This window comes from Pseudorca crassidens, chromosome 10 (assembly GCF_039906515.1).
Source record: "Pseudorca crassidens isolate mPseCra1 chromosome 10, mPseCra1.hap1, whole genome shotgun sequence".
Lineage (NCBI taxonomy): Eukaryota > Metazoa > Chordata > Mammalia > Artiodactyla > Delphinidae > Pseudorca > Pseudorca crassidens.
This window is the reverse complement of record NC_090305.1, coordinates 4,171,077-4,196,326: the sequence shown is the minus strand read 5'-3', so window position 1 is coordinate 4,196,326 and position 25,250 is coordinate 4,171,077. Positions and strand designations below refer to the sequence as shown.

Here is a 25,250-nt window from a genome sequence, read left to right as displayed (position 1 = left end):
GTTCTTTGGGCTTCTCCAACAGTCGACTACACATCTGTGCTTCTACACACTTTTCCAAAGCTATTCCCTCCAGAAAAATTCTGGCACCAGCCTTTAAGTTAATACCTTTTTACATTTTTATGTTAATGCTCCCTGAGCTCTCCCGGGGATGTGAATGGAATGGGGGAAAGAGGTCATCTCTTCATTTCTCTCCTGCTGTGGTTTTCCCAGCCTAGAAATCAAAGCATAATCCAACCAGGGGATCCGTATGATGAACCCCACACACAACCAAATAAGCTGTAGCCTGACAATCAACCAGTTTCGCGCTTGCACGCGCTAATTCGTAACAATGGACTCCTAGAGATATGATCTGGCAACTAGAAAGTACATAAGAAGAGAGGCCATTGCCCAAGGAGAAAAGATAACAAAAGAGGAAATCAGAAGCTGTCAAAATAAAGCCAGGTGAGCAAAGATGCTGAAAACACCACACTCTTGACATGGAAGTGATGTCCAAGGTGTCTTAGGACACTGCGCTGAAATTACACAGGCAAGTACAGCACTGATTGATAAAGAATGATCAGCTCTGTTGCTGGGAGCCCTTCAGCTTGCTTTGTATTCATAGGCAATTTATCCTCCTTAATCACTCAATCATTAGTGGGGATCAATAGCTGTACCACGTTACTGAGGGCAGCGGTGGACGTCCGGAGAATTATTGGTTAGCTTTTTAATTTAATTGTGCTCACCGGGCTTCAGGTCCATTCCAGGAAAGAGCCCTTCTCTGGGTGTTGGAGAGAAAACTGTATCCACAAAGGCAGCAGGAGTGAGCTGGGTGTTTATTGTGAAGTCATCTTATTTTTCTGACCACTTGGGAACTCTAAATGGTTGAATGTATTTCCCTATTTAAGTTCAAACTGTTCCAGATTGGTAGTCTAGCATTAGTGCCAGAGAGTGTGTTCTGAAAGATTTCAGTGTCCCGTCCTGTGCTCAGTACTCAGGTCAGTATTTGATGGCTCTGTTTGGTAGGGCACCAGTCATTTTCAAGGGGTTTGGCTTTTCTTAATCACTTGTTTCCCACCTCATTCCCCATCACTGATTTTCCCTTAAATCCAGTCTTCATCCTAGCACCTAGCACAGTGCCTGGCACATACTTCATGTTTAATAAATGTTTGCTGCATTGATTTAATAATTCCAAGTAAATGCTTTTTAGGTTCACTGCACTTACCATCACAGATAAGTTGTGAATGTAATCTCACAACTTACCATCTTGGAAAAAGTCAAAGTCATACATGATGCATGGGGGACATGTGTTGTGGGTACGTGTGTAGATTTCTCTCTCTTTTAGCACCTGACACTAAATTAGCATGTGGTATTTCTAACTTTTCATTCAATGTGATTTTTGCATTTTCCTTTAAACAAAGAAATCTATTAAATTTAGTGTAAAGAAATCAATAACTTTCCAGTATCTGGATGCTTTTAATAGTAAAAACATATGACCAACTTGTATTTTATTATAACATTCGTTCTTATACTATGTGCTTTGTAATTATACATGGTCTTTTAGACCCTTCAGTACAGAATGGAGTAATGTACCAGGCCTGGTATTCCTGGGGTAACAATGAACAACACCCCTTTCTCTTGGAAACCCTTGAGCCCAGAACAGAATTTACACCCTCAGGCTAGAGCCATTCATCCATCAATCCACAAATATTAATAGTATATCTCCCCCAACGCTCATGACAACATAATTACCCATGGGTAGTACAGCGATGTTATTTATTCATTCACACATATTAAGGATCAATGCTGAAGTAGGCACTCGAATATGGTAGTGAGAAAGACAGTCTTTGCCCTCAAAGAGCCTCTGGCAAAGGTTTCACAAATGAGCTACTAATAAACATGAATTATAGCAGTTGCAAAAGAAGTCATGACACAACAAGAACATGTAATAGTAGCAGAGCACTGGCCTCACTGGGGAGTAGGGAGAGACGGGTCAGCAGATTATCTTTGTACCCTCTCCAGCCCCTAGAATAATGCTTGCATACAACAGCAGTCAGATAGTTGGTTATCTGAATTTTTATGAAGTTTTAATAAAGCTTATGTGAAATTTTTAAGCCTTTATTTATTCTAACCTTCTGTTTAATGAAATAGCATATATCCTTCTTGCAAGTGTCTAACACATTAGAGTCTCATTCTTACTTCTTGTACCGAGTGAGCATTATTCAGTGTGACACTGCAATCAGAAGGAAGCCCAGAGAGCTCACAGTGAACGTTATTTTCAGTGACATATCGATGACCCCAAATTCAAGGTCCAAAGCTGTTTCTGGAAGGAGCAGGTTTGGAAAGTCTGTTCCAGAATTCATCTGCCGATTCATGTCGTTTATAATTCCTTAGGTGGGCGGGTTTCTTTTTCATATCTTCAAATGATGCTCAAAGCAGGTATCTTCCTGCATTCTGTGTTTCAGAAAGCAGGATCCTTTTCTCATTCAGCCTAACACGGTGCCAGGCCCAGAGTTAATACTCATGAATGTTTGCTGGATTGAATTGATAACCAGCACTGCAAGAGGCAGGGAGAGGATTATTAACCTCATATTTCAAGAGTAAAAAACAGACCCTGTGGTATTACATAAAATTTTCAAGGTCACACAGAAAAATGAGGAAACAAGCTGGGGCTAAAACCTGGTTACCCTGATTTGGTCAGGGTAAGCTCTTTCATTTTCAGAACCAGAACCATGGGTACCCTGTATTGTGTCATGAGACAAACAAGGGGTAGATGCTTCTATGATGTTCTAATGAACCCTGGGAAAGCCTGCCATTAAAAATAAATAAATAAATAAAAATAAAACCAGGTTGATAGCTAAAAGATCAAACAAGTTTCCTTTGCAAAAAAAAGAGAGAGAGAGAGAAATTAAGCATCCCAGCAAGGGCACAGGCTCCCTTTGAGGAAATGTGCTAAGTAAAGAATATCAGATACTTTCTTTGTAGAATTGCTTCATGAATAATAGTCTGTCTTCTGAAGATATTTAAGTACACTGAAAATTCCTTACCCAGCAAAACTGGAAAAATAACACAAATCAAATAAACTTCCCAAGCTGGCCTGAGCTGTAATGTAATGCGGCGTGTTTGCCGGGAACACGCATAGACCCAACTGTTGAGGAATCGCTTGCCTGGGTTTCATGGGCTCGTTCCATTCCAGAGTTCACAGGTACAAAGGCAGGCCTCTAGAGAGGCTGACTTAACCCGTTTTAGGAAGACAGTGGCTCTGGACCCTTCCAGGAAAAAAGCGCAGACTCTGGAAATGCCACTCCCTGATACACTGCGGTGTTTCCCGATTCCCACGGGTGGGACTCACGTGCCCATAGCGCACACAGCCTGCTGGGGTCACCGCCCCGTCGGATTTACTTTGAGATGGAAAAGCATATCACGACGACTCTGATCTGGAGTCACACTTGCTCCCCAGATGAAGGCACCCCCTCGAAGACCGATTACACTCACCCAGCACGTCTTGCCTCTTTCTTTAGTGACACTCAGCTTTCACATAAAGGGGAGGCAAGTAAAGGTTATTCCTAATCCCTCATTCAGAATTTCTCCCTTCACTAAAAACATGAGACATTTTGCCTTCTTGAAGAGGCCAAGCCATTATTTCTTCCAAAGAATCAGAAGCAGAACCAAACTCTGATTTAAGCTCTGCGGCAGTCTCTTCAGAGATTGAGTATACGATAGCATCCCTAGCTCTGCAATTGTCTTTGATCCCTTTGCCAGGCTTGAACTTAATGACCTTAGAAATGGCACTTGCTTTAACTTTAAAATAGCATGTAAATAAGCAAAGGGAAATTTTCTACCCACGTGGTGATGAATAGCCCTCCTTCTCCCTAAGAGGTTGTACAGATACTAAAATCAATATGGTCAGCATTCATTCTTACAGGTTTGTTATAAATTCTTACTTTCTCTGAGGGGGAAGGCGGCAAATTGTAATTTCCAAGGGTGCCAGAAATCAGCCGTAGAAGTGAGTCCCGGCATTTCTCAGCCCCCGGTTTTCTTTTTTGGACTGGACTGCCCCACCAGAGGAATCGTAAAATAAATGAGGCCGTTCTTCTTTACTGCTTGCCTCCTGTAAGTCACCCGGGAAGAGTGGTTATTCACAAGGCATGCTGAAGGTCTGTTCTGGTGGCAGAGGTGCTGGGTAAGGCAGATGGAGGTATTATTGCATAATCACCAATGGCGCCATGTTTTCTTGTGAGTTTTATTGTGGTGACGGTGGTTTGCCAGAGGTCTCATAGGATCAAGAGGATGTCGACGGGTCCATGGTGCTGCCATTCCAACTCTATGAGCTCTCTAGACCTAGCTTCTCCTATCAGCTCTCACGCAACTGAGAAGCGTAGTCCCCACCCTTACGTACGAGCACACACACACACACACACACACCTCTGCTTTCTATCAATAACAGTTCAGATTGTTGGGCCACTAGAACAGTGACATGTCAGCTCATTTTTCCTTTTCATAGTATAATAGTACCCTCCGTGCCCCCCCAGATCTAGAAAAACCTCACCACACCTCTCTAACAAAAGAATTTTTAAAACAAACAAAAACAACACCAAAAAAAAAACACCAAAAATCTCAAGAGGCAAATGATTAAGTTTTCCTGTTTTTTGTCAGCATATCAAACAAAGAGAGTTTTTTGGCGTTTCCATGGGGATGTAATTTTTTTTTTTTAACCCTAGCTTTGGACTATATTTTAAAGTGACAGATCTGAATAAAAACAGAGGAAAGAAAGCTCTTCTTTCTGCCCTCAATCTTCCTTTAAAATCATAAATAAATTTAAAATTAAATTCAAGCCTCCCCATTTGTTTTCCTTGCCCTCTGCTGTGGATTCATGATTACGCCCGCCGAGTTTGAGGTAAGGTTTAATTCAGCCGCTGCAAAGAAAAGGATGGTCTGGTCTCGAGCTGCAGAACTCCTTCCTATTCATGGTTTGCCACCTAAATTTATGACTTCCCATCACTAATAACCCAAAGCCCAAAAATAAATCCTTCATTTTCTTGGACTTCTCTCTCACTCTCAAAGCTCAGACATCCATCCCCATCTCTCATTCTTGCGGTTGGCGTTTACTGTGCCACGTTCCCAGGCACAATGTGCTGGACGCTGGGGAGACCGTGCCCTGATCCCTTGGACTCAGAGTCATAGTCTACTTGGGGGACAGCTTAGTATTCAAATCCTGGCTTCACCTCTTACCTGCACTATGACCTTGGGATGGACACTTCTCTCTTCCTCAGTTTCCTCATCTCCAAAATGGGGAAAAATATTATGCCTTCCTCTTAGAGATGTTATGTGTTTTAAAGAGTTTGTTTTTGTACCACACTTAGAAAGTTTCTGGCATGGAGTAAATACTAAACACATACTTGTTCAAGAAATAATTAAATCATGGAACAATTTCCATATAGTGGAGTGAATGTCACTGCAGCATCCGTAGGACACTACAAAACAAGGCTTAATCCAACCTGTGCTGGGAAGAAAAGAGTACAGGGAGGCTTAAAGAAGGGGGGAAGTTATCATTGTATAAAGATATTTAATAAAGACATTGATAATAAAAAAAGAACACACCATATTGTTCTTGAAGAAAAATTAATGCAACAAAGTTAAACTTGTTAACCTCTTCTTAAATAGATGGTTTCATGTAAACGCAACCACACTTTAAAAAATAACTTTTTTCTCATGATGAAAGTCTTATTGTAGAAATAAAAAATAATGAAAGCATAAAAAGAATGCAGAGATCTACAAATCACAATTACCATTTTGGTGTACTTCCATTCACTTAATGTATTTTTGAATGGTTTTAATTTTTAATTGACAATTAGTTGAATACATTGCCCTTTCAAATACACACACATGTATGTATATAAATGGTACAGAGTGGACCTTCCCTTACACCTACGCTCCAATCCTAGAGCATCTCCAGAGAAAACAAGCTTCAACTGTGTATTTCATTCCAGATATTTTGCTATAATTGTACATATTAATGTCCATATGTACATCTATAGAGTTTTGATTTTATTAACCACAGGTGGGATTGTGTTCTGCATGTTTCTCTATACTTTCTTGCACAATATACCTTGGAGAGTTTTCTATATCCGTACAAGCATATTCTTTTTAGTGACTGCTTGGTATGGTTGTACCATAATTGATTTGGTCTTTTATTTAAAAATATTTAGATTTCCTCTCATTTTCACTGTAGTATACCGTGCTACAATGAATGTTTCACACACCTTCATACAAATGTATTTCTGTAGAATAGATACCTAGAAATACCTTTGCTTGGTCAAAGGAAATCCACATCTTAGATTTGCGTAGATACTGCCAAATTTTTTTAAAGGATGCAGTAGTTTATAATACAGCCACAGCACACGAGCGTATCCATTTCTTTAAACTTTCATTGGCACCAGGTGTTACCATGTGTTTTACTATATGCCAATATGCTAGGCAAAATATGGTATTTCCAACACAATAGCAAAAAAAAAAAAAATTTTTTTTAAATGGGCAAAGAACCTGAATAGACATTTCTCCAAAGAAGATATATGAAAAGCCAACGGGTACATTAAAAGATGCTCAACCTCACTAGTCATTAGGGAAATGCAAATTAAAACCACAATGAGATATTACCTCACTGTTGTTAGAATGGCCATCATCAAAAAGACAAGGGGGAAGGGTAAGCTGGGACGAAGTGAGAGAGTGACATGGACATATATTCATTACCAAATGTAAAATAGCTAGCGGGAAGCAGCCGTGTAGCACAGGGAGATCAGCTTGGTGCTTTGTGACCACCTAGAGGGGTGGGATAGGGAGAGTGGGAGGGAGACGCAAGAGGGAGGAGATATGAAGATATATGTATAAGTATAGCTGATTCACTTTGTTATAAAGCAGAAACTAACACACTACTGTAAAGCAATTATACTCCAATAAAGATGTTTAAAAAAAAAAAAAGACGAGAGAACAAATGCTGGCATGGGTGTAGTGTTTCTCTAACCCCTGTATTTTCTGTTAAGCAGTTAGTTCTATCTAGAGACTCAATCAGATTCATCTATAAGTGAATTATTTTCTGTTTTCTTTGGAGGGGGGCAGAGAGCGCACTTAAGAACTATATACTTCTTAAGTCGTATGCTGTGTGCTTCCTGGGGCGTTCGTCCCATCAGGAGACTCACAATGTCTGTTTGTCCCTCTCTGTGATGTTCAGATTTATCAGTAGGGTCAGGTTTTACCAGTCTCATCCATCCATTATGAAGTTCCCCATTAGCCTTTTAACAAATGATTTTAGCCTAGATCCATTATTTCATTAGGGACTGCAAAATGGTGCTGGTCTCATCTACCATTCTTTCTGCATTTATTAGCATCTATTATTTTGGTGCCTTGAGGTAGTAGTCATAGAAGAAAGTCTAGATGCATGGCTCTTTTCCTATTTCTAAGTTTTTTAAAGAATGAGTTGATTCTTAGCACCCTATAAAGGTGACCAATGAATTTTTAAAATCGCTATGAAACTACAAATATTGAAGTATTTCACATGTTCTAATACTTTGCAGTGACTATTATTTTTGCTATTTGAATTGTCCCATTCTTGGCCAGTGGGAGCTCCTTCAAGTTGATTTATGATTCCTTTGTCATGAGTCCTAGAATCGTTAAAAGCCTCCTTGTTTTCTGGTAGGAAGAAGTATTTCAGGCTAGTCTCGTACATTTCCTGACCCAGACCTGCTTTTTCTTAAGGAGCCCAGGTACCTTTTAATGGGGGGTGGGTGGAGAGGAATGGTACTTAGAGATCATAATCTGGGCTCAAGTGTACTTGCTGTTGCCATTGCATTGGTTGTTTTTTCTAGTTCTTTTCAGTGGACAGAACTAAAAAATGTGATTTCTCTTTTTTTCTTTTCTACTTTTCGCTGCGTTGGGTCTTTGTTGCTGTGTGCAGGTTTTCTCTAGTTGCGGCGAGCGGGGCTACTCTTCATTGCGGTGCGCAGGCTTCTCATTGTGGTGGCTTCTCTTGTTGTGGAGCACGGGCTCTAGGCGTGCGGGCTTCAGTAGTTGTGGCACACAGGCTCTAGAGCACGGGTTTAGTAGTTGTGGCCCGCGGGCTTAGTTGCTCCGCGGCATGTGGGATCTTCCCACACCAGGTCTTGAACCCGTGTCCCCTGCACTGGTAGGTGGATTCTTAACCACTGCACCACCAGGGAAGCCCAAAAATGTGATTTCTAAAGAGAAAATGCATCATGAGTTGTTATGATGCTTTCAACTTTTTTTTTTTGAAAATCCTTTTATTCAATATTTTCTTATAATGGAATTAAGTTTTTGATTATTACAGTATGTTCTGATTAAAACACTACAAACTATTGCAAGGACTAGTGGAAATAGGAAAATCTGTTAATAATAATATTTGTTGGTGAAAAATCATAGTGAATCCAAAAATCTATTTGTCGGTCATATGAGTGAAAGCACAACTTCTGGGAAGTATGTATGGGAAGAAGTAGCCAGCCTCTCCCTTCGTGTACATTCTTTCTTATTTTCTTGTTATATCTTCCCCAAGCAGAGGTAGTCAACAGTAGTTAGAATGGCCGTCTCCCAACACATAAAATAATCGAATTCCCCAATGGGTGAACAAAATAATGAGTAGTAACCTGGAACTCAGCTGAGCAGGCCACTTCGGAGCCTTCAGTGGGGACGTCTTCCAATTTCAGAGTGATGTGTCCTCACCCTGCATCGTCGTTTTAGTGCAAAAACAGAAATTAATTCTGGTGAAATGAGATTCACCTCCCAACAGGATTAAGAGTCGCATTCACTGAAGTTCTTACTCTTCATTTGTGAACTGTGAAGAAACCAGTAGTAGCTATAAGATCAATAGGATTTCTGCAGATGGAATGACAATATACAAGGACAAAATCACCTATTTTTTGACTTACAAAGCCCACGGTAGTTTTAAATTTGCAAGTTAATTACAGACCAGCTACACCACAACATTTTCAAATGGCAAAAGTACAAAAAAAAGTTACGTGTTACAAAAATATTTCAGAAAAAGTGTAGTCTAACCAAATAAAAGCACTAAAAAGGTATCTTGCCCAAGGGACGTCAGCTTGGAAAAATTATCCCCAAAGCTAAACATTTTTATTTCACACAAACTATACTCGGAAATAGCTTTGAGACTGATTTCTGAGGCTGAAAGTATCAAAGGGTTTACTTGTCAAGAAACAAATACCTTAACTGACAAGGATGGATAGAATGAGTTCATACTCATTAAGATTGCTGCAGTGTTAGGGTACTAACAAACATCTCTTAATGGCAGAATGTGGTAATCATGGAATTAAAGTAGTTAATTTAGTTAAATAAAGTTAAAATAAAGTTAGTTATTAAAGTTAGTTAAAATAGTTAAAATAAAGTAGCTAAAGTAGTTTTCAAATGAAAAAAGGAAAAGAAAACAAAACAAATTAAACTTGACCAAACATGTCAATTTACAGTTTTAAGGTTATTTTACAAAATACCTCCATTTACACAATAGACTTCACACAGCATTTTAAGATGGAAGTTCTTTTCATTTATCCTGGCACACTCTAAATGAATAAATTACACTGTTTAAAGAATTATTTAATATGTTTTATTTATTAAATTTATTTATTCGATAAGTTTTTCTTTCTCTTGACTCAGACAAAGAAAAGATCTCATATATAATAGATTAAGAGAGGAAGTTAAGCACACTAACTTACAGAAACAGGTGGGAACCGGGGAGGGTCAGCAATCATGTGAGTCTCACCCGATGTGATGCTCTTCAAAGATGAGTCAATCTTCTTAGAGCCATTTAATGAAGATTTTGAAGGAAAACTTCATTTTGTACTCTAGCCCTTTAACGCTTTCATTCTTTTTTTTTTTTTTTTTTTTTTTTTTTTTGCGGTACACGGGCCTCTCACTGTTGTGGCCTCTCCCGTTGCGGAGCACAGGCTCCGGACGCGCAGGCTCAGCGGCCATGGCTCACGGGCCCAGCCGCTCCGCGGCATGTGGGATCTTCCTGGACCGGGGCACGAACCCGTGTCCCCTGCATCGGCACGCGGACTCTCAACAACTGAGCCACCAGGGAAGCCCAAAGCTTTCATTCTTACAGTCAGTTCAGCTGTTGGTCTGTAGTAGCAGGAGTTACAGTACCAAATGGAAGATAGATTCATTGCTCTGGATCAAAGATCATGAATATCTTCAAGGCTAATGATACAGTTGCCAAGTTGCTTTTTAAAATATTGTAGCAATCACAGTCCCATCAGTAGATTGGCAATTCATCACACAGTAGCTGGTACTGAGTATTATAAAATAAAATACATAGACAAATGAATATATACATATAATTTCTTTTGAAGCCTTTGCAGTTCTTGAATTACTACTTAATTAAAGTTGTTTTAAATTATTTTCTGTTCACGTTTCCTCATCTGTGAACTGGTTTTCCCTTTACTGGCTTTCTTTTATACACTTCATGATTTTCTTATCAATTTATTGGAGTTCTCTACATGTAAGGAAAATTTACTAACATTTTCTATTGTTGCAAATATCTCTCTAGTTTGTTGTAGACTTTATATTTTATTATATCCGAAATTCAAGTTTTACATTTATATCAAATAAAATGCAGTGATCATTTCCTTTTTGATTTTTTTCTTTTATCTTTGTCTTGATAAAACTTTCTCACTTGGAGACCAAGTAACTATTCACAGTTATTTTACTCTGGAATTTTTTTATGCTTTGTATTTTTAAATTCAGATTCTAAATTAATGTTCAGTTTATTCTGGGGTACAAAAAATTTACTTTTCCCAAGCAGCCAATTTTCTCAGCTGAATTAATGGACACTCCAGTCACCCTCTTTGATTTATAACATTTCTTTCATCATAAATTTATTTCATAGAGACAGACGCATATTGTAACATCTATTTCTAGGCTGCCTATTTTGACCCATTAATCTAATTTTATACCAATTGTTTAAATTATGGTAGCTTATAATACAGTCTAATATCTTACAGGGCAAGTCCATAAACATTTCATATTATAAGGAAAACATCTTGAAACATTCCTAAATGACACTTCTAGACCTCAGTGGCCTTAAGAGGAGTTTTATCTCAATAACAGGCATTTGAAACGCACTTGGCTAAGATGTTTATTATTACAATACTTACAACAGTTAAACCACTACTATAGAGGAATTTTTTTAAAGTAGCCTTTCCTTTTCAGGCCATTTTGATAGCATCATCTGGGGGCGGGCTGTAAAAGGGGTGCATGTAAACGGTCAATGTCCTTTTATACATATTCTGAGATGATTTTATTTTAAAATAAATGTATTCTTTTAGGATTTTACTCCGAACTATCGACCTCGCTATTTCTGTTGTCACTTCCTTATATGTTACCTCTGCTTTGTTCCGCTTGGAAATGAAGCTGTCATTTCAGTTGAGGAGTCACATGACTGTATAGAGATTGCTGGCAAAACCACGGAACCCAGCAAGGCCAAAAGTCTGAAGCATCAAAGTTCACGTTGGCGAGGGCTGGGGGGAGGCTGCGGCACGTCTGTCCTGTAACTCTGATTCTTCTAGAAAGATAAAATGGCTTTAGGGTGAATAAGCTATTGACGCAAACAGCGACACGAGTGAGTCTCAAGAGAATGAGCCTGAGTGAAAGAAGCGAGACCCCCAAACGTGTGCACACTGTACAGTTCTTTTTATATAAACTTGTAGAAAACGCAAATGAACTTACAGTGATAGAAAGCAGATGAATGGTTCCCTGGCCGGGCTGGGACATCAGGGAGAGGACGGGGAGGGAGGAATTACACAGCGGCACAAGGAAGCTTTTGGGGTGACGGACATGTTTATTATTTTGGTCGTGAAATTATACACTTTCAATGTGTGTACTTTATTGGACACTAGTAAATATGTAGATGTGTGTATGCGTGTGTGTATTTACTGTTGCATGAAACCAGGCTAATGGTAGGCAAGAGGCAAAGATTGGAAAGGAAGTTACAAGAAAGTACCGGAGAGCAGACGAGACCGCAGAATCTCCGAAGGGTTCTGTCAAAGCTATAATACAGCCCAATGGGGGATCCAAGCTGGTTGGATGGGGCAGCACCTGGCAAACGTTAATGTACACACAAATCCCGGGAGCCTTGTTAACATGCAAATTCTGCCTCGGTAGGTCAGAACTGGGCCCTGAGATTCTGCATTTCTCACAAGGTCCCAGGTGGTGCTGTATGCGGCTGGTCTTTCCACCATTCTTTGAGCAGCAAGGGGCTAGAGCATCTGTTCTCAACTCCGGCTGCATATCAGAATCGCTGGGGAGCTTAAAATTAATTAATTAGTTAATTAATTAATGTAAAGACCCTGCTGCCTGGATCTCAGCCTTACTCCCAGAGATTCTGATGCAGTCGATCTAGAGTTCGGCTGGAATCAAGCGTTTGTAAGTCTACCCGGATGATTCTAAAGTGTAGCCAGGGTTGACAACCACTACTCCAGAGGGATGGTAAAAACCTTATCAGGGAATGAGGAGGAAAGATCCCTGAGAAGGTACTAGGACGGCAAGCAGGGCCAGAGGAATGGGATGAACGATGTCCCCGATCAGAACCCAAATTGAACATTTCCAAGCCTGCAAATTGACCTGAGTATAACTTAGAGCCTGTATGGTCCTGCCTGTGTTAAAGATGCTTTTGCTGCTTTCACACCTGGCCTGGGAATAAGTACCAGCTGATTACTGAGCGGGCAGATGGGCAGCGAGGTTTTCCTGAGATTATAGCCACAGGGAAGAAAAGTCCTTGCAATGGAGGAAGATGACCAGGAAGGCTGATTGGACACACTTACCAACACATGCACAAGGATTTTTCCTTGAAAGGAGACAAAGCCCAGCCTCTCTCCTCCTGTCCCTATGGGCCACTAACCAGGCATGACAGATGGTACTCCAGCCTCCTAATATGCCCCAGACTTGTTTTAAAATCATTTGGAATTCTATTAACATTAATACTTTGGAAATTATTTTTTGATCTGTGTTACAGACTTTTATCTGCATTATAAAATTCTGATTCTGAAACCACTGATGCAACAGAATCCTAAAATGTTTACTGGGACTTGTCAATTTAATTGTGCTACTTGGAACTTATGGAAGCATTTTGCTGACAAATGTCATCATTTACAGACTGATCTAGGCCACTAATTATGTTCACCGTTGCTAAAATTACACGTTGTGAAATGAGCTACCTTTAGTGAAACAAAAGACTTTTTTCCCATTTAGTTTTTTTCCCACTTAGCAACTTAGGACCGAAACAAACTTGCAAGTATATGAAACCTTCTGGTTTGGTAATAGTCATTATGTTTACATTTCAATGCAGAGGATGCTGTATACCTGGATAATGAAAAAGAAAGAGAAGAGTATGTCCTGAATGACATCGGGGTTATTTTTTATGGAGACTTCAGTGACATCAAGAGTAGAAGCTGGAGCTATGGTCAGGTGAGCCACTTAAAATTTGTCGTTGTCAAGGACATTTTTACTTAATATTTTTAGCCCCATGTATCACTGCAGGGTGCTCTCTGTCGATATTAGACAAGCACAATTTCCTGCTTTTCAGGATCTGAGACTCCAGGATGGGCCTGGGAGTAGAGACTTAGAAAGGCACCTGCATAATTCATCAGCTGAAATCACATATTTTCGGTTATTACAATGTTACAGAGATGGGAGATTGTGTGGATATATGACATTCCAGTGAGCAATGCTTTGCAAACTCAGTACAGTGAAATCTCACGAGCTTAGACTCTGCTCTCCAACCTGGAATGAACCCATGTTTTTCTTTTCTTATAAGGAAAAGTGTTTTGATAATAATGCAAAGGGTGCAGGAAGGCAAGTGCCCAACTCAAAGAAATCCCTTTTTTTAAGGGTTAGGATTAGATATGCTAATTAGAAATGAAGGCTACCATTTAGTCAAAGGAGGGCCCACTGGGCTTTCACCTTGAGACATTTTATCAGCTGCAGCCTCAAAGTACTGTCCGGATATAAGGTAGCAAATGGTATTTCATCTGAGATATTCAGTGGTTCAAGCTATTTCAGCTTGGCATCTTTAATAATGGAGCAAATGAATATTTTTACCATATTTCCATAAACAGACTCATGTCCTGTGATTCAGAAACGACTTTCCATTAGCAACGTGAGGGCAGGCGAATGTGTCATTTCTCAGAGTTTTGGCTGAAATGGTTGCGATTGTGCACCATCGTCCTGGGTATCCAGGGGCAGATTTCCCAGAACCTGGCCTCACCAGGTCACAGGATACTTTCTTGGCGTGAGATCCTTGTTTAAACTTCCATATGAGCTCTCCCTGCCGTGCTCAGCCCTGCTCGAGCCTGACCACTGGGCTGTCATCATTGGCTCTTGTCTTGTCCACCCAGCTTTATGCCTTTTGCTCCTTCTCAGTGTTCAGGTTTGCCCGCCTGCATTTCTGACGTCCTGCCAGGCTAATGATCTACACGCTCTTCCCCTGTTTTGGGGTCCCTGCCTGGCTCCCTGGTTCCAAGTCCTCCGCTTCCTGAGTGACATACAACCCGTGACCATTGCTTATTGTCTGGTGCTCTCGCCTTGGGTCCCTAATTCCTAACCTTTAGGCGTGATTCTATTTATGCCCCCAGTGTGGCAATAGAGAGAGAGCTAACAAGGGAAAAAGTCATCTAGGTGGGTAGCAAGGACTGCGAAAGTGTTCCAAGCATGATCGTGGACTCCCCAGACAGCCTGCCTTTGGATAGATGCCCTTGAGCACAGCCACTGCCTGTCTCTACTGTCATTTGGAGTCCATTAAAACTACAGCCAAGCCAGTAGTTTGTAGTGTAGTTCTCTGTCTTTACCTTTCCAGCTCGTGGCTGTCATGCCCCACAGACGCAGCTGAAAGATGCTGCCTAATAAGAACCAGAGTAATGAGTTCTTATTCACCTGGAGAGCTAGTGAATTACCCATTTCTGCATCTATCACATCAGTTTAGGATACACGCAGAGTTGCTATTCTAACTGGATTTTAATGAGGAATTACATGGAAATTAGCCATTAAAATTGTGATTTCTGTCCTAAGCCCTTGGGTGGATAATATACAAGGCTTCTGTATTCAGGGAAATATTCTGTACAATGAGGTACAGTATAAGTGTAATTTTCCAATTTTGCCTTTTTTTTTTTTTTTTTTACTATTTTGTCTTTGTTCCTTGTTTGGAAAATTTGGGCATTGTATGTGGCTAGGAGTTCTTTCTAAGGAAATTGAACTGACTACCTGATGGTTCCCTTGATAATATGATCTCCTTTCTCTAAGCCTTCCTGCCCTCTCTTTGACCCTGGAGTCCACCTTATCTCAGACGAGAGGAAACCTTAGACAGACATTCACTATGTGAGGTCTCCTACTGTTTCCAGTGCAGACCTGAAATGCCTTCCTGAGAAGTACCTGAGAGCCATTTACTGTCGATATGCACAAGGACTCATGTTACTTTTGAGGGCTTGAGACTTTGGCCTGACTTTGGTAAATGGTTCATTCCCTTGCCTTGGCGTTGGAGCCAATATGTTGGAGAGATCCTCTAAATTAACCCTACAGTCTTCTGAAGAACTTCAGGTCAGTTCTTGACCTTTGAGTACATCAGCTCGCTAGTAGTTCTGTTTATATTTCTAGCTAGTATTTAAGTTCTTAATTACTAAAAAATAAAAGAGGGTGTCTCCTTCCTTCCACCTTGATATTTCATGCTAAAGATTATGAGTGATTACCATCTAGGAAATACACATTTCTAAACATGAGGTTGTGGTTTCATTTTATTTTTCAACAGAGAATATCTTGTTTTCAGAGGGGACATTAAATAGTTTCTAATTTTTTTTCTCCAAATAGTTTGAGGATGGCATCCTGGACGCTTGCCTGTATGTGATGGACAGAGCGAAGATGGACCTTTCTGGCAGAGGGAATCCCATCAAAGTCAGTCGTGTTGGATCTGCCATGGTAAGAACAACCACTGATTACTAAAATCGATTACGCATGTCATTTGCCTCAGTATAGATGTCAGCTCATTAAGTGCTGTTGAAATGGTGACTTGCACATAATAAACTTTTATTTGGAAGAGTCTGTAATTCCCTGAACTTGTCATGTGCCGTAAAACAAAATTCTTACATCAGTACTGTGTGTTGCTTTGGCTTCAGACAAATGCTGATAGATGACGTGGACGATATAGATCACTTATTCTTAAGAATCTTTGCCTAGGGGCTGAGAGTGACCATGACAAAGTGTCAGCAACTAGAATCAATCAATCAACAAAAAAACATCAAAGAGCATCAAAAAAAAACCCCGCAAGATGGAAATTTTCTACATTTTCACACCCATAGTAAGAGTAAAGAAATAAATGACTAATCCTAGCTTCTGTTTCAATGATACCTCACCACAGGGCTTTATAGTTTATGAAATGGACCTTGATTCTTCACAGTACTCACATGAGATAAGTGGGGAGGGGGTGGCATTACCCACGCCATTTTACAAGTTAGGAAACAGTGTGATGACAGTTTGTCAGTGACAAAGCCTCAGCTAGAACCCAGGTCTGCTGACTCCAAAGCTAGACATTTTCTACCTTCCTTGCTGGTCTCTGCAGGACATCCTGAAACATCTCGGGGAATGCACAGACCCTGCAACGGAACGGCTTCCTGAGAGAGGAGATACAATTCTCATGAGTGGGAAGGTTAGGGGTCAGGTCTGGGCGGTGAATTAATTGTGTTGCCCAGGTCCTGGACTGTACTGACGTGCGGACCGGGTCCTGTGCAGCCCTGGACCGTACCAACGTGCCACACACACAGATCCTGCCCTTGGTGCATGGAAGCGAATCAAATCTGATTGACGAGCAGATTATTCCCGAAAAAAACATCAAGCTAGATGCTATTTCACACCATCAAAGACTGAGCAACAAATACTCCTTTTTGTTACCAGTTTCCTTAAGCTTTATTTAAAAAAACAATCCATCTGAAAGAATGCTGTCTTTGGGTTTGGTTTAAGTTAAATAAAATCAAAATCAAATATTGTTTATATAAAGATATTAGACTGAGAATGATATGAAATGTAATTTATGGTTAGCTCTTAAGAACAAAGATTGTTTTATTAGCAACTAGGCTATGTGTAAATTTAAGAAGAATGGAGCTTAAAAAGAGAAGGTAAAAACTAATATCTAAAGGCAGTTTTGTTTTCTGTTGTTAGTTTATGTATGCAACATAAACTATGCAAGTGAAAAGACAATGGATTCTGAAGAATTTGGGAATTTCTTTATAATAGCTATTTATTACAACATGCATTAGACCTGCAGTCAGTCACTGTTTTCCCTGTTTCATGGACAAAATTCTCCCTTTTCTCCTGTAAAGTCATCATGACAGGTTTGCAGTGGGACGGGAAGCAGTTGTCGCAGTGGTTAGATAGAAATTAATTCCTTCTTAGGCACTCTGAAATGACACGTTCGTCAAGCCGAGCTTACTCACATGTTGTGGGTATATGTACGAGTCTAGAAATCACTACCTAACACAAGCCAAAGCAAGAGGGACGCAAACAGGAAGCAGCTAACCCAACACTATGGTGGCATCTGGCCAGATGGAAGCTGTTAAGCCTTGAATTAAGCAGAGAATCCCAATGCAAATTGCCTTGAGATCGTATTAATCATAAAATCCTATGAAGTTCTGATTTTGAAAATCTATAACTCACAAGGTTTAGAACTGGACAGAATCAATTTCGGGGGTTCGGTTTGGTTTTATTTTTTGAGGGAGGGGCCTTGGGTGTTAGGGGAGAGGCCCACCCTGGGCAATATCTCTATTTCCACCAGCACCATCGTTTACATACACAAAATATACGTCTGAGAGTTTTCAAAATCTTTTTATATCTCTTATGTCTTTTAATCCTTAGAAGAGCTCTGTGAATCTTTCCAAAATCTATTCAGTTATAATGATTTTAGAAAATAAAATATTGAGCCTCCAAAAATGAATAAAAAATATGCAACTTTCCCAAAAAGTCAATTGTTTTCTGGTCACTCAGGGAGTTCCTCTCCTGTTCACAAATCCTGGAACTCTATCATGAAATTGCTGAGGGAAGTTAAGCAAAGACTGAAAGAAAAAAACAAAACAGAAACCCCTCAAATTTCTCAATAAAGATTTGCTTTAAAATATGAGAAGATGTATTTAGGGAGCCCAGAAAGAAAATGTTCTGAAGTTGCTTGAGTCTAGCCAGAGCCCTGGGTCCGAGCAGATAGGCCTGTGGGTGTTTTCTAGGGGGCACAGAAGGAGCTGTATGGTCATTTTAAAAGCTTTCCATCATCTCCCCAGCCTGGTCACTGAGGCAGGAAGTTCCTTTCATAGGATACAAATACTGGAACAGGATACACCGCGACATGCAAATTCTCTGGGAGGGGTAGCACACTGACTGCAGTTCATGCCAAGGTGACAGTGATGGAAGGCAGAGATTTCCGGGCTCAGTTACTGCCACGAAGGAGTGGGATGAGAAGCCTGGTCCTGGCTGGGCACCTGCAGCGGGTGGAGAGGGGACAGGAGGCAAGAGCAGGTGACTGGGGCCCCAAAGACACATTTGCTTCCTGCGGTCACGGCAAAGTCTGGCACTGAAGCCTGGCCAGGAATTTGCAGAAAGTAGATGGGTGCTCGGTGCTGTACGAAGCACAGATAATAACTCAGGTTACTATCTGACTCATCTAACTTTCTGATGAGGGTGATGACGAGGATGATCTGAATCTGGCTTTACCGTCCCCAGATAAAAATCTTTGTCGTTTAGTGTTTACAACCTTGGGCCGTTCTTTGCTATGGGGGTATCCTACACACGACAGGATATTTAGCAGTATCCACGGCTTCTGCCCAAGAAATGCCAGGAGTTGTGACAACCAAGAATGTCTTTAGATATTTCCAAATGTCCCTCTGGGTCAAAATCCCCCCAGTGAGGGCCACAGCACCAAACCCCTCCGAGGCGCAGCTTCCCTGCCTGTGCGATGAACGTAACCCTCTCTTCTTGCCTGCGTAGAGGATCTCTTTTCTTACCTTATTCAAAGCCTCCTGGCTTTCCTTCTTCTGCTGGAGAGAAAGTGGAGGCAGCATCCTGCGGGAAGGCCCGGGTCCAGGTCACATCAGACCTCTGGGTTCTGACTCTTCCGCGAATTTCCTATGTGACGCAGGGCCAATCACTCAGCCTCTCGGGGCCTCCTTTATCTTTAAAATGAAATTTTGTCTCTGTACTCAAATCACACTTGTTATTCCCGGTGGCAGCAAGAACTCCCTTTTCTCCTTCAAAACAATGTTCTTCTTTCTTCTATTTTTTCCCTTTATAAATTCAATATTTAGTTCTTTTGAGTTGCTGTTACTTCACTTTGATGTGAAAATCAGGAAAGTTTATGACAATCTGGACAGCCTTGGGCTATTGGGTTTTCCCAGGGGAAAGAAAGTCTAAAGTACAGGAAAGTCTAAAACTCCTATAAAGCTCATTGCCTGGGGATTGGTCCTGAGATGCTATAACCTCACATAAGCGAACTTTTAGTTAGGTTTTTCTGAATAGTGAGTGGTACATTGTACCGAAGCTACACTGCAGATGGATTTAAGAGAGAAAAAAATTTTTTGAGATTAGAAAAAAGAAAAACCTTGCCCAAAGCTATACGTCCTCCTTTTTTTTCATTTTTTAAATTTTATTTATTTATTTGATTTTTATTGGCTATAGTTGCTTTGTGACCAGTGACCTTGCGACCTTGAATAAATCGTTTAACTTCCTGATACTTCAATAAAAACAACAACGTTGTGTTAGTTTCTGCTGTACTGCAAAGTGAATCAGTTATACGTATACATATGTCCCCTCTTTTTTGGATTTCCTTCCCGTTTAGGTCACCACAGAGCATCGAGTAGAGTCCCCTGTGCTATACAGTAGGTTCTCAGGAGTTATCTATTTTATACATAGTATCAACAGTTATACTTCCTCCTTTAAACTACTGGATTACTGTTTGCTTTCCACCTCGTATCTTATGTGACAGTCCTCACCAGGACAATTGCTAGGAAATGTGCCAGGAAAACTTTAGAAGGATGCTTTGTGCCATCTGAAAGCTTACTTTGCTCACGGGGCACTAATAAAACATTCCATCACGGACCCTGAATTACAGTGAAGTAACCAGACATGGACTCTGAGCCCCGGTCACCCTCTCAAGACAGGTGTGCTATGCCACGTGACAGGAACAGCAGGGTCCTGGGGAAAGGAGAGACGGTGACAATAGCCTGCCTTTACTGCTGGGTGGTAACTGGTCCCTACCTGCTTCTGCCTCGTGACTGATTGGGTGTGGCAGCAACTCTGGGCAGAGAAGTTCTCCCATAGTGGCCCTGCCGTGGCCGCTGGCCCTGTGGATACTGCTTGTTTATTCACTGTGGAAGCCCTAGCATCCCACCTCGGTGCAGGTTCCCTCCTTTGGGTTGAGACTTACTAACAGGAGATCTGTGTCGAAATGCACACAGAACCAGTACATGAGATGTGGACGACTCTCCAGGGGTCTTCTAGGTAAAGGGGTGGAGGCCCTTGGAAACGATGTCGCTCAAGGTCACACAAAAATACGTGGTTGAGCTGGAACTAGATATTGTCCTTGCTCTCAGGTCATATTAGACCTTAGACGGCCACCCCCAACACACAAGCACCAATGACACAATTCGTACCTCATGTTAATCCGTCATTCACCAGGGATTTTCATTTCTGTTTATTGAAGAATTTTTACCAATTGACAGATAAATTGGAAGCCAGTAGGAAGATAGAATTTACCTAATGGAAGTTGTTTTCATAGCCAATTTTGAGAAACTATATCCATTTCATAAATAACCAATGTACGGATGAAGAGACAGAAGGATCAGGAAGTTAAATGACTTATCCAAGGTCACTGGTCGCTGGTGCCTAGCTCCTAGAAAAGAAGGACCCAAGAGAATGGGTTCCAGAACAGGTGAATTTTGAAATAGGGGAATGAGTGAAGAAAGGCATAAATCAGAGAATTCTAAATAGCCAGGGGCATTGGGTCCCTGGGGAAAGAGTTCCCAAAGAAGACTACGTACCAAATATGGTTTGATGGTGGGATTGGTGACAGTGATGGTAGTAATTGCTGTAATGATGCTCATGGTAGTAAAACACTCAGTAGTAACTCATTCATTCAACAAGTATTTATGGAGAATCTCCAGTCTAGGTACAGTTGTAAAAACAAACATAGTTTCTGCCTTCAGAGAGCTTATAGTCTAACAGAGAAGACAAACTTGTAAGTAGAACCTTTCAACACACTATGGCAAAGTCTCTGATGTAATAAGCATAGGGTTGTAGGAGAAAGCAAACCTCTCAAGCTTTCCTCAGAGTTTCCCAGGACAAAGCAGTGACCTAACAAATGTTGGGATATTGGGTGAAAAGGTGGAAGAATAACTGACAAGGGTCCCGGGCAATTATAAGCCATGCTACCATTCACGGAAACCCTTTTTCCTTGGTGGAAATTATACCCAAACAGCCATCACCAAAAGCACTGCAGGAACATGTAGTCAGGGGAAACTTGCCCCTCTGGGGACTTAGTTGTTTCAACTACAATTTTTTAAAAAAGTGACATTTTGGGGGAAATTTTGGAAGGAGGGAGAGAAGAAAAAATATCAATATACCAGTGACATATTTTCAAATACCGGTCTTTACACCGCCGCCAGCCTAGGCTTTCCTGCTTCCCTTGAGGTGTATACATTTATTTTTAACCCTGGTCTTTTGCTAACATCGAAACACGATGCCATCATTAATCCCCATTAATACCCTATTCTAACTGTGCCTTTTGGGAACTGACTCAAGATTGAACTTTTTTTTAACCAGTCATGTTCGGTGTACTCTTTAGTGTTATAAAAAGGAAATCTTGCACTCCAGCTAGTAAATCAAACTGACCACAAGTGGAAGTATAGGTCCTGGAGTTCCCTAGGGCCCAACACAAGACGAATGACTGTAGACCTTGCAGGCAGAGTGGACTTCAGAGCTTCTGATCCCCGAGCATACATGATCTCACAGATACACTGAAAATAAAGCTACTTTTCGCTTTGTCCATCTTTCTTCCCCTTCTTCTTGTCCCAGTATTTAGACTGTTTTTTTTTTTCTTCCATGCATGAAAAAGACAGTCATGACATCACTCCTTTGATATTTTGCTAAGCAGCTTCACAGGAAGCTACTACAGAACGGCGTTTTTATTTTTCCCCAGTTGTTTACTTGGTCATCTTGTAGAAAGCTTCACATTCAGCAACGAACTATTTCAACCATTCAGACTACACTTACACATTCACTTGGGTTAGAAATTCCACCCAGCTACCCCAAATGAACTTTAGAATCAGAAATAAATACATGAAGTCTAGTCCCTGATCTTACAGACCAGCCAAAGCATAGCTCCCTAAAACTTTTATTTAAAAAAAATAAATACAAATGTTAAAGCACTATATAACTGCTCCTTTGTTTTATAAGCAGCTAAAACCCCCTTTCTTGGAGTGAATTGTCCTGGAGAAACCTGAGGACTCCGGTGCTTGAGAGCCATTGTCCCCAACCATTTCCCCACCGAGGAGCTTCTTCGCGTTTCCCCTTATGGATCTTGTTTCTGGAAAAATTTCCTCTATCAAAAAAGCATTTTTACATAATAATAATTTTGTTTCCCCATTCTCGCGTCAGAGATTTATCTAACGGCCAAACAGAACTTCTAATGGGAGTGGTACCAGCACTCAGTGTGACCCGGTGCCCCCTCTGAAGGTAAAGATATGACTTCCATTGGTGTTTTGGAAAAGGGGCAAAATGACTCACACGCCTGCATAATTTTGCAGATGCCTAAGAGTTAAAATTTCCAGGCTGGCGACCATTTGCCAGATGTACGTTCCTTCGTGGATTTCAGCCCCCATCCAGAGATCCTGGAGCTCTGACCCTATCTGCTTTCTTATCTTAAATTGTTATTTTCTCTCTCCATGATTCATGCCCAGGAATGTCAAGAATGACATTCCTCACTCTGGTAGAGAAGAAAAAGCTAGAGGTCTCTGTTGCTCTTGATAACCTTTCCAGTCTCAATCAAGAGCTCCCACGGGTGGCAACTTTGGAGAATCTACCGGTTAGGATTAACGAAAAACGTTGATTGTAGTTCAACAGGGTAAAATACTAATTCTAATAAGTTTTTTTTAATCTTAAAGTTGGAGTCAAGGTACCCACAAGCACGGGAGACCTTCCTAAGGTTTAGGAATGGCTAAGGGAATCCACTGATGAATGGGAGGTACAGAGTCAGGACGATCTCTAGTACCTTTCAAACTAAACATAATGCCATAAGGTCACCTCGTTCACCAGGGATTTTCATTTCTGTTTATCGAAGAATTTTTAACAATCGACAAATATATTGGAAGCCCGTAGGAAAATAGAATTTACCTAACGGAAATTGTTTTCATAGCCAATTTTGAGAAACCGTATCCGTTTCATAAATAACCAATGTGCAGGTGAAGAGACAGAAGTATCAGGAAGTTAAATGACTTATCCAAGGTCACCGGTCAAACTGGAAATGGATCTCAGGTTGCCTGACCCCACTGTTCCACACACGATGTTACATGTCCCCTGTATTTGTCCTCTGCCTGTCCTCTCTCCATATCACATGACCTCCTTGGGTACAAAAGTAATGCCTTTTGCAAGCCCTGTCTCATTCAATCCTTCTCTTTTAAGTTGGGGTGGAGGGGTTCAGGAGACAAATGAACTGTTCAGATATCATTTTCTTCTCTTGTGGTTAAAAACTAGCAATGTAATGAAGTTTCCATTTGTGGGCAAACAGCTTGGCTTCTCAATTATTAAGGTTACATTTCTTAGGCCTGTGCTCCCCATATATTGGGAGCAAAACAGACATTTATTACAAGGCATCTCTCGAATGTGATAATCACAGTCAATCTAAATGTCTGCTTTCCCTGAATTGCTTCCCGGAATGAGGTTTCAGGGCTACATCTGTTTTGTAATCACATTGGCTATTTCTGAAACACGGGGCTGCTTCTCAGCACTCCTTCCAAGCTGTGCAGTCAGGGCTGCTCTGGTCTCCTGGGTCAGACATCCCCAGGATGGATAAATAGAAATGCAGCAAAGCCAGCACCGCCCTTTAGGATATGCGATCTCAGGGCACTTTGCCTCCCTTCTTGCCCTCTCTCCTTCCCCTCTCCTCTCCCTTGGCACCCTTTTCCTTTCCTCCCCTTGTTCTGCTCTTTCCCTTTTCCATTCATCTATTCATCCATCCAGTCGTTCATTCAGATATTTTTGGAGGTCCATTCTATACACCAGCCCTGCCCCACACAGTAGCAGAATAGCAATGAAAAACAGCAGACAGCGCTTGGAAAGCTTAAGATCTCAGTCTCTCTCTCTGTCTCTCTGTCTCTCTGTCTCTCTGTCTCTCTGTCTCTCTCTCTCTCTCTCTCTCTCTCTCTCTCTCTCTCTCTCGGTCCACCTTTTGTTATTTCTTTCACAACTGTCAATTAGTAAAATATGTTTGGGCCAAATAAGAATCCTCAGTTACCAAGGGAGACAAGGTTAATAGTCTCTAGTTATAAAGATTTTCATAAGAAATGAAGCTAATTACCAACTCCTGTCAGAGCCTGTGTCAAGTCTTTACAGCAGAGCACGTTTGCAGACAGTGGTTATACGCTTCGCAGTATAGGTTAGGGTTAGTTCCTGTGGTTTTTATGTGTTTTTTGTGAAGTTAAATTTACATACAGTGAAATGTATGGGTATTAAATGTAACATTCAATGAGTTTTGATTGGGGTAATCACTACCCCAATGTAACCAAAATATAACATTACCATCAGCCCAGAAATTTCCCTCGTGCTCTCTTGTAATCATTCCACATCCCCAGAAGCAAGCAACCACTATTCTGATTCCTTACAATAAATTTGACTTTTTTTTTTTGGCTGCATTGGGTCTTCGTTGCTGCGCGTGGGCTTTCTCTAGTTGCAGCGAGCGGGGACGACTCTTCATTGTGGTGCGCGGCCGTCTCATTGCAGTGGCTTCTCTTGTTGTGGAGCGTGGGCTCTAGGCACGCGGGCTTCAGTAGTTGTGGCACACGGGCTCAGTAGTTGTGGCGCACGGGCTTAGTTGCTCCGCGACATGTGGGATCTTCCCGGACCGGGGCACGAACCCGCGTCCCCTGCATTAGCAGGCGGATTCTTAACCACTGTGCCACCAGGGAAGCCTGATTTGCCTTTTCTTAAATCTCACATAACTGGATTCATACGGTATGTAC

General features: G+C 41.1%; 1 protein-coding gene across 1 annotated transcript in view; it reads left to right on the top strand.

Annotated features, from left to right (window-relative positions):
* F13A1 (coagulation factor XIII A chain) overlaps nt 1–25,250 on the top strand; it is a 134,938-nt gene that overhangs the window by 44,196 nt on the left and 65,492 nt on the right. The window contains exons 6-7 of the mRNA XM_067751911.1: nt 13,343–13,461; nt 15,853–15,960. Coding sequence (XP_067608012.1) covers nt 13,343–13,461; nt 15,853–15,960 — 227 coding nt within the window. The remainder of the gene's footprint in view (nt 1–13,342; nt 13,462–15,852; nt 15,961–25,250) is intronic.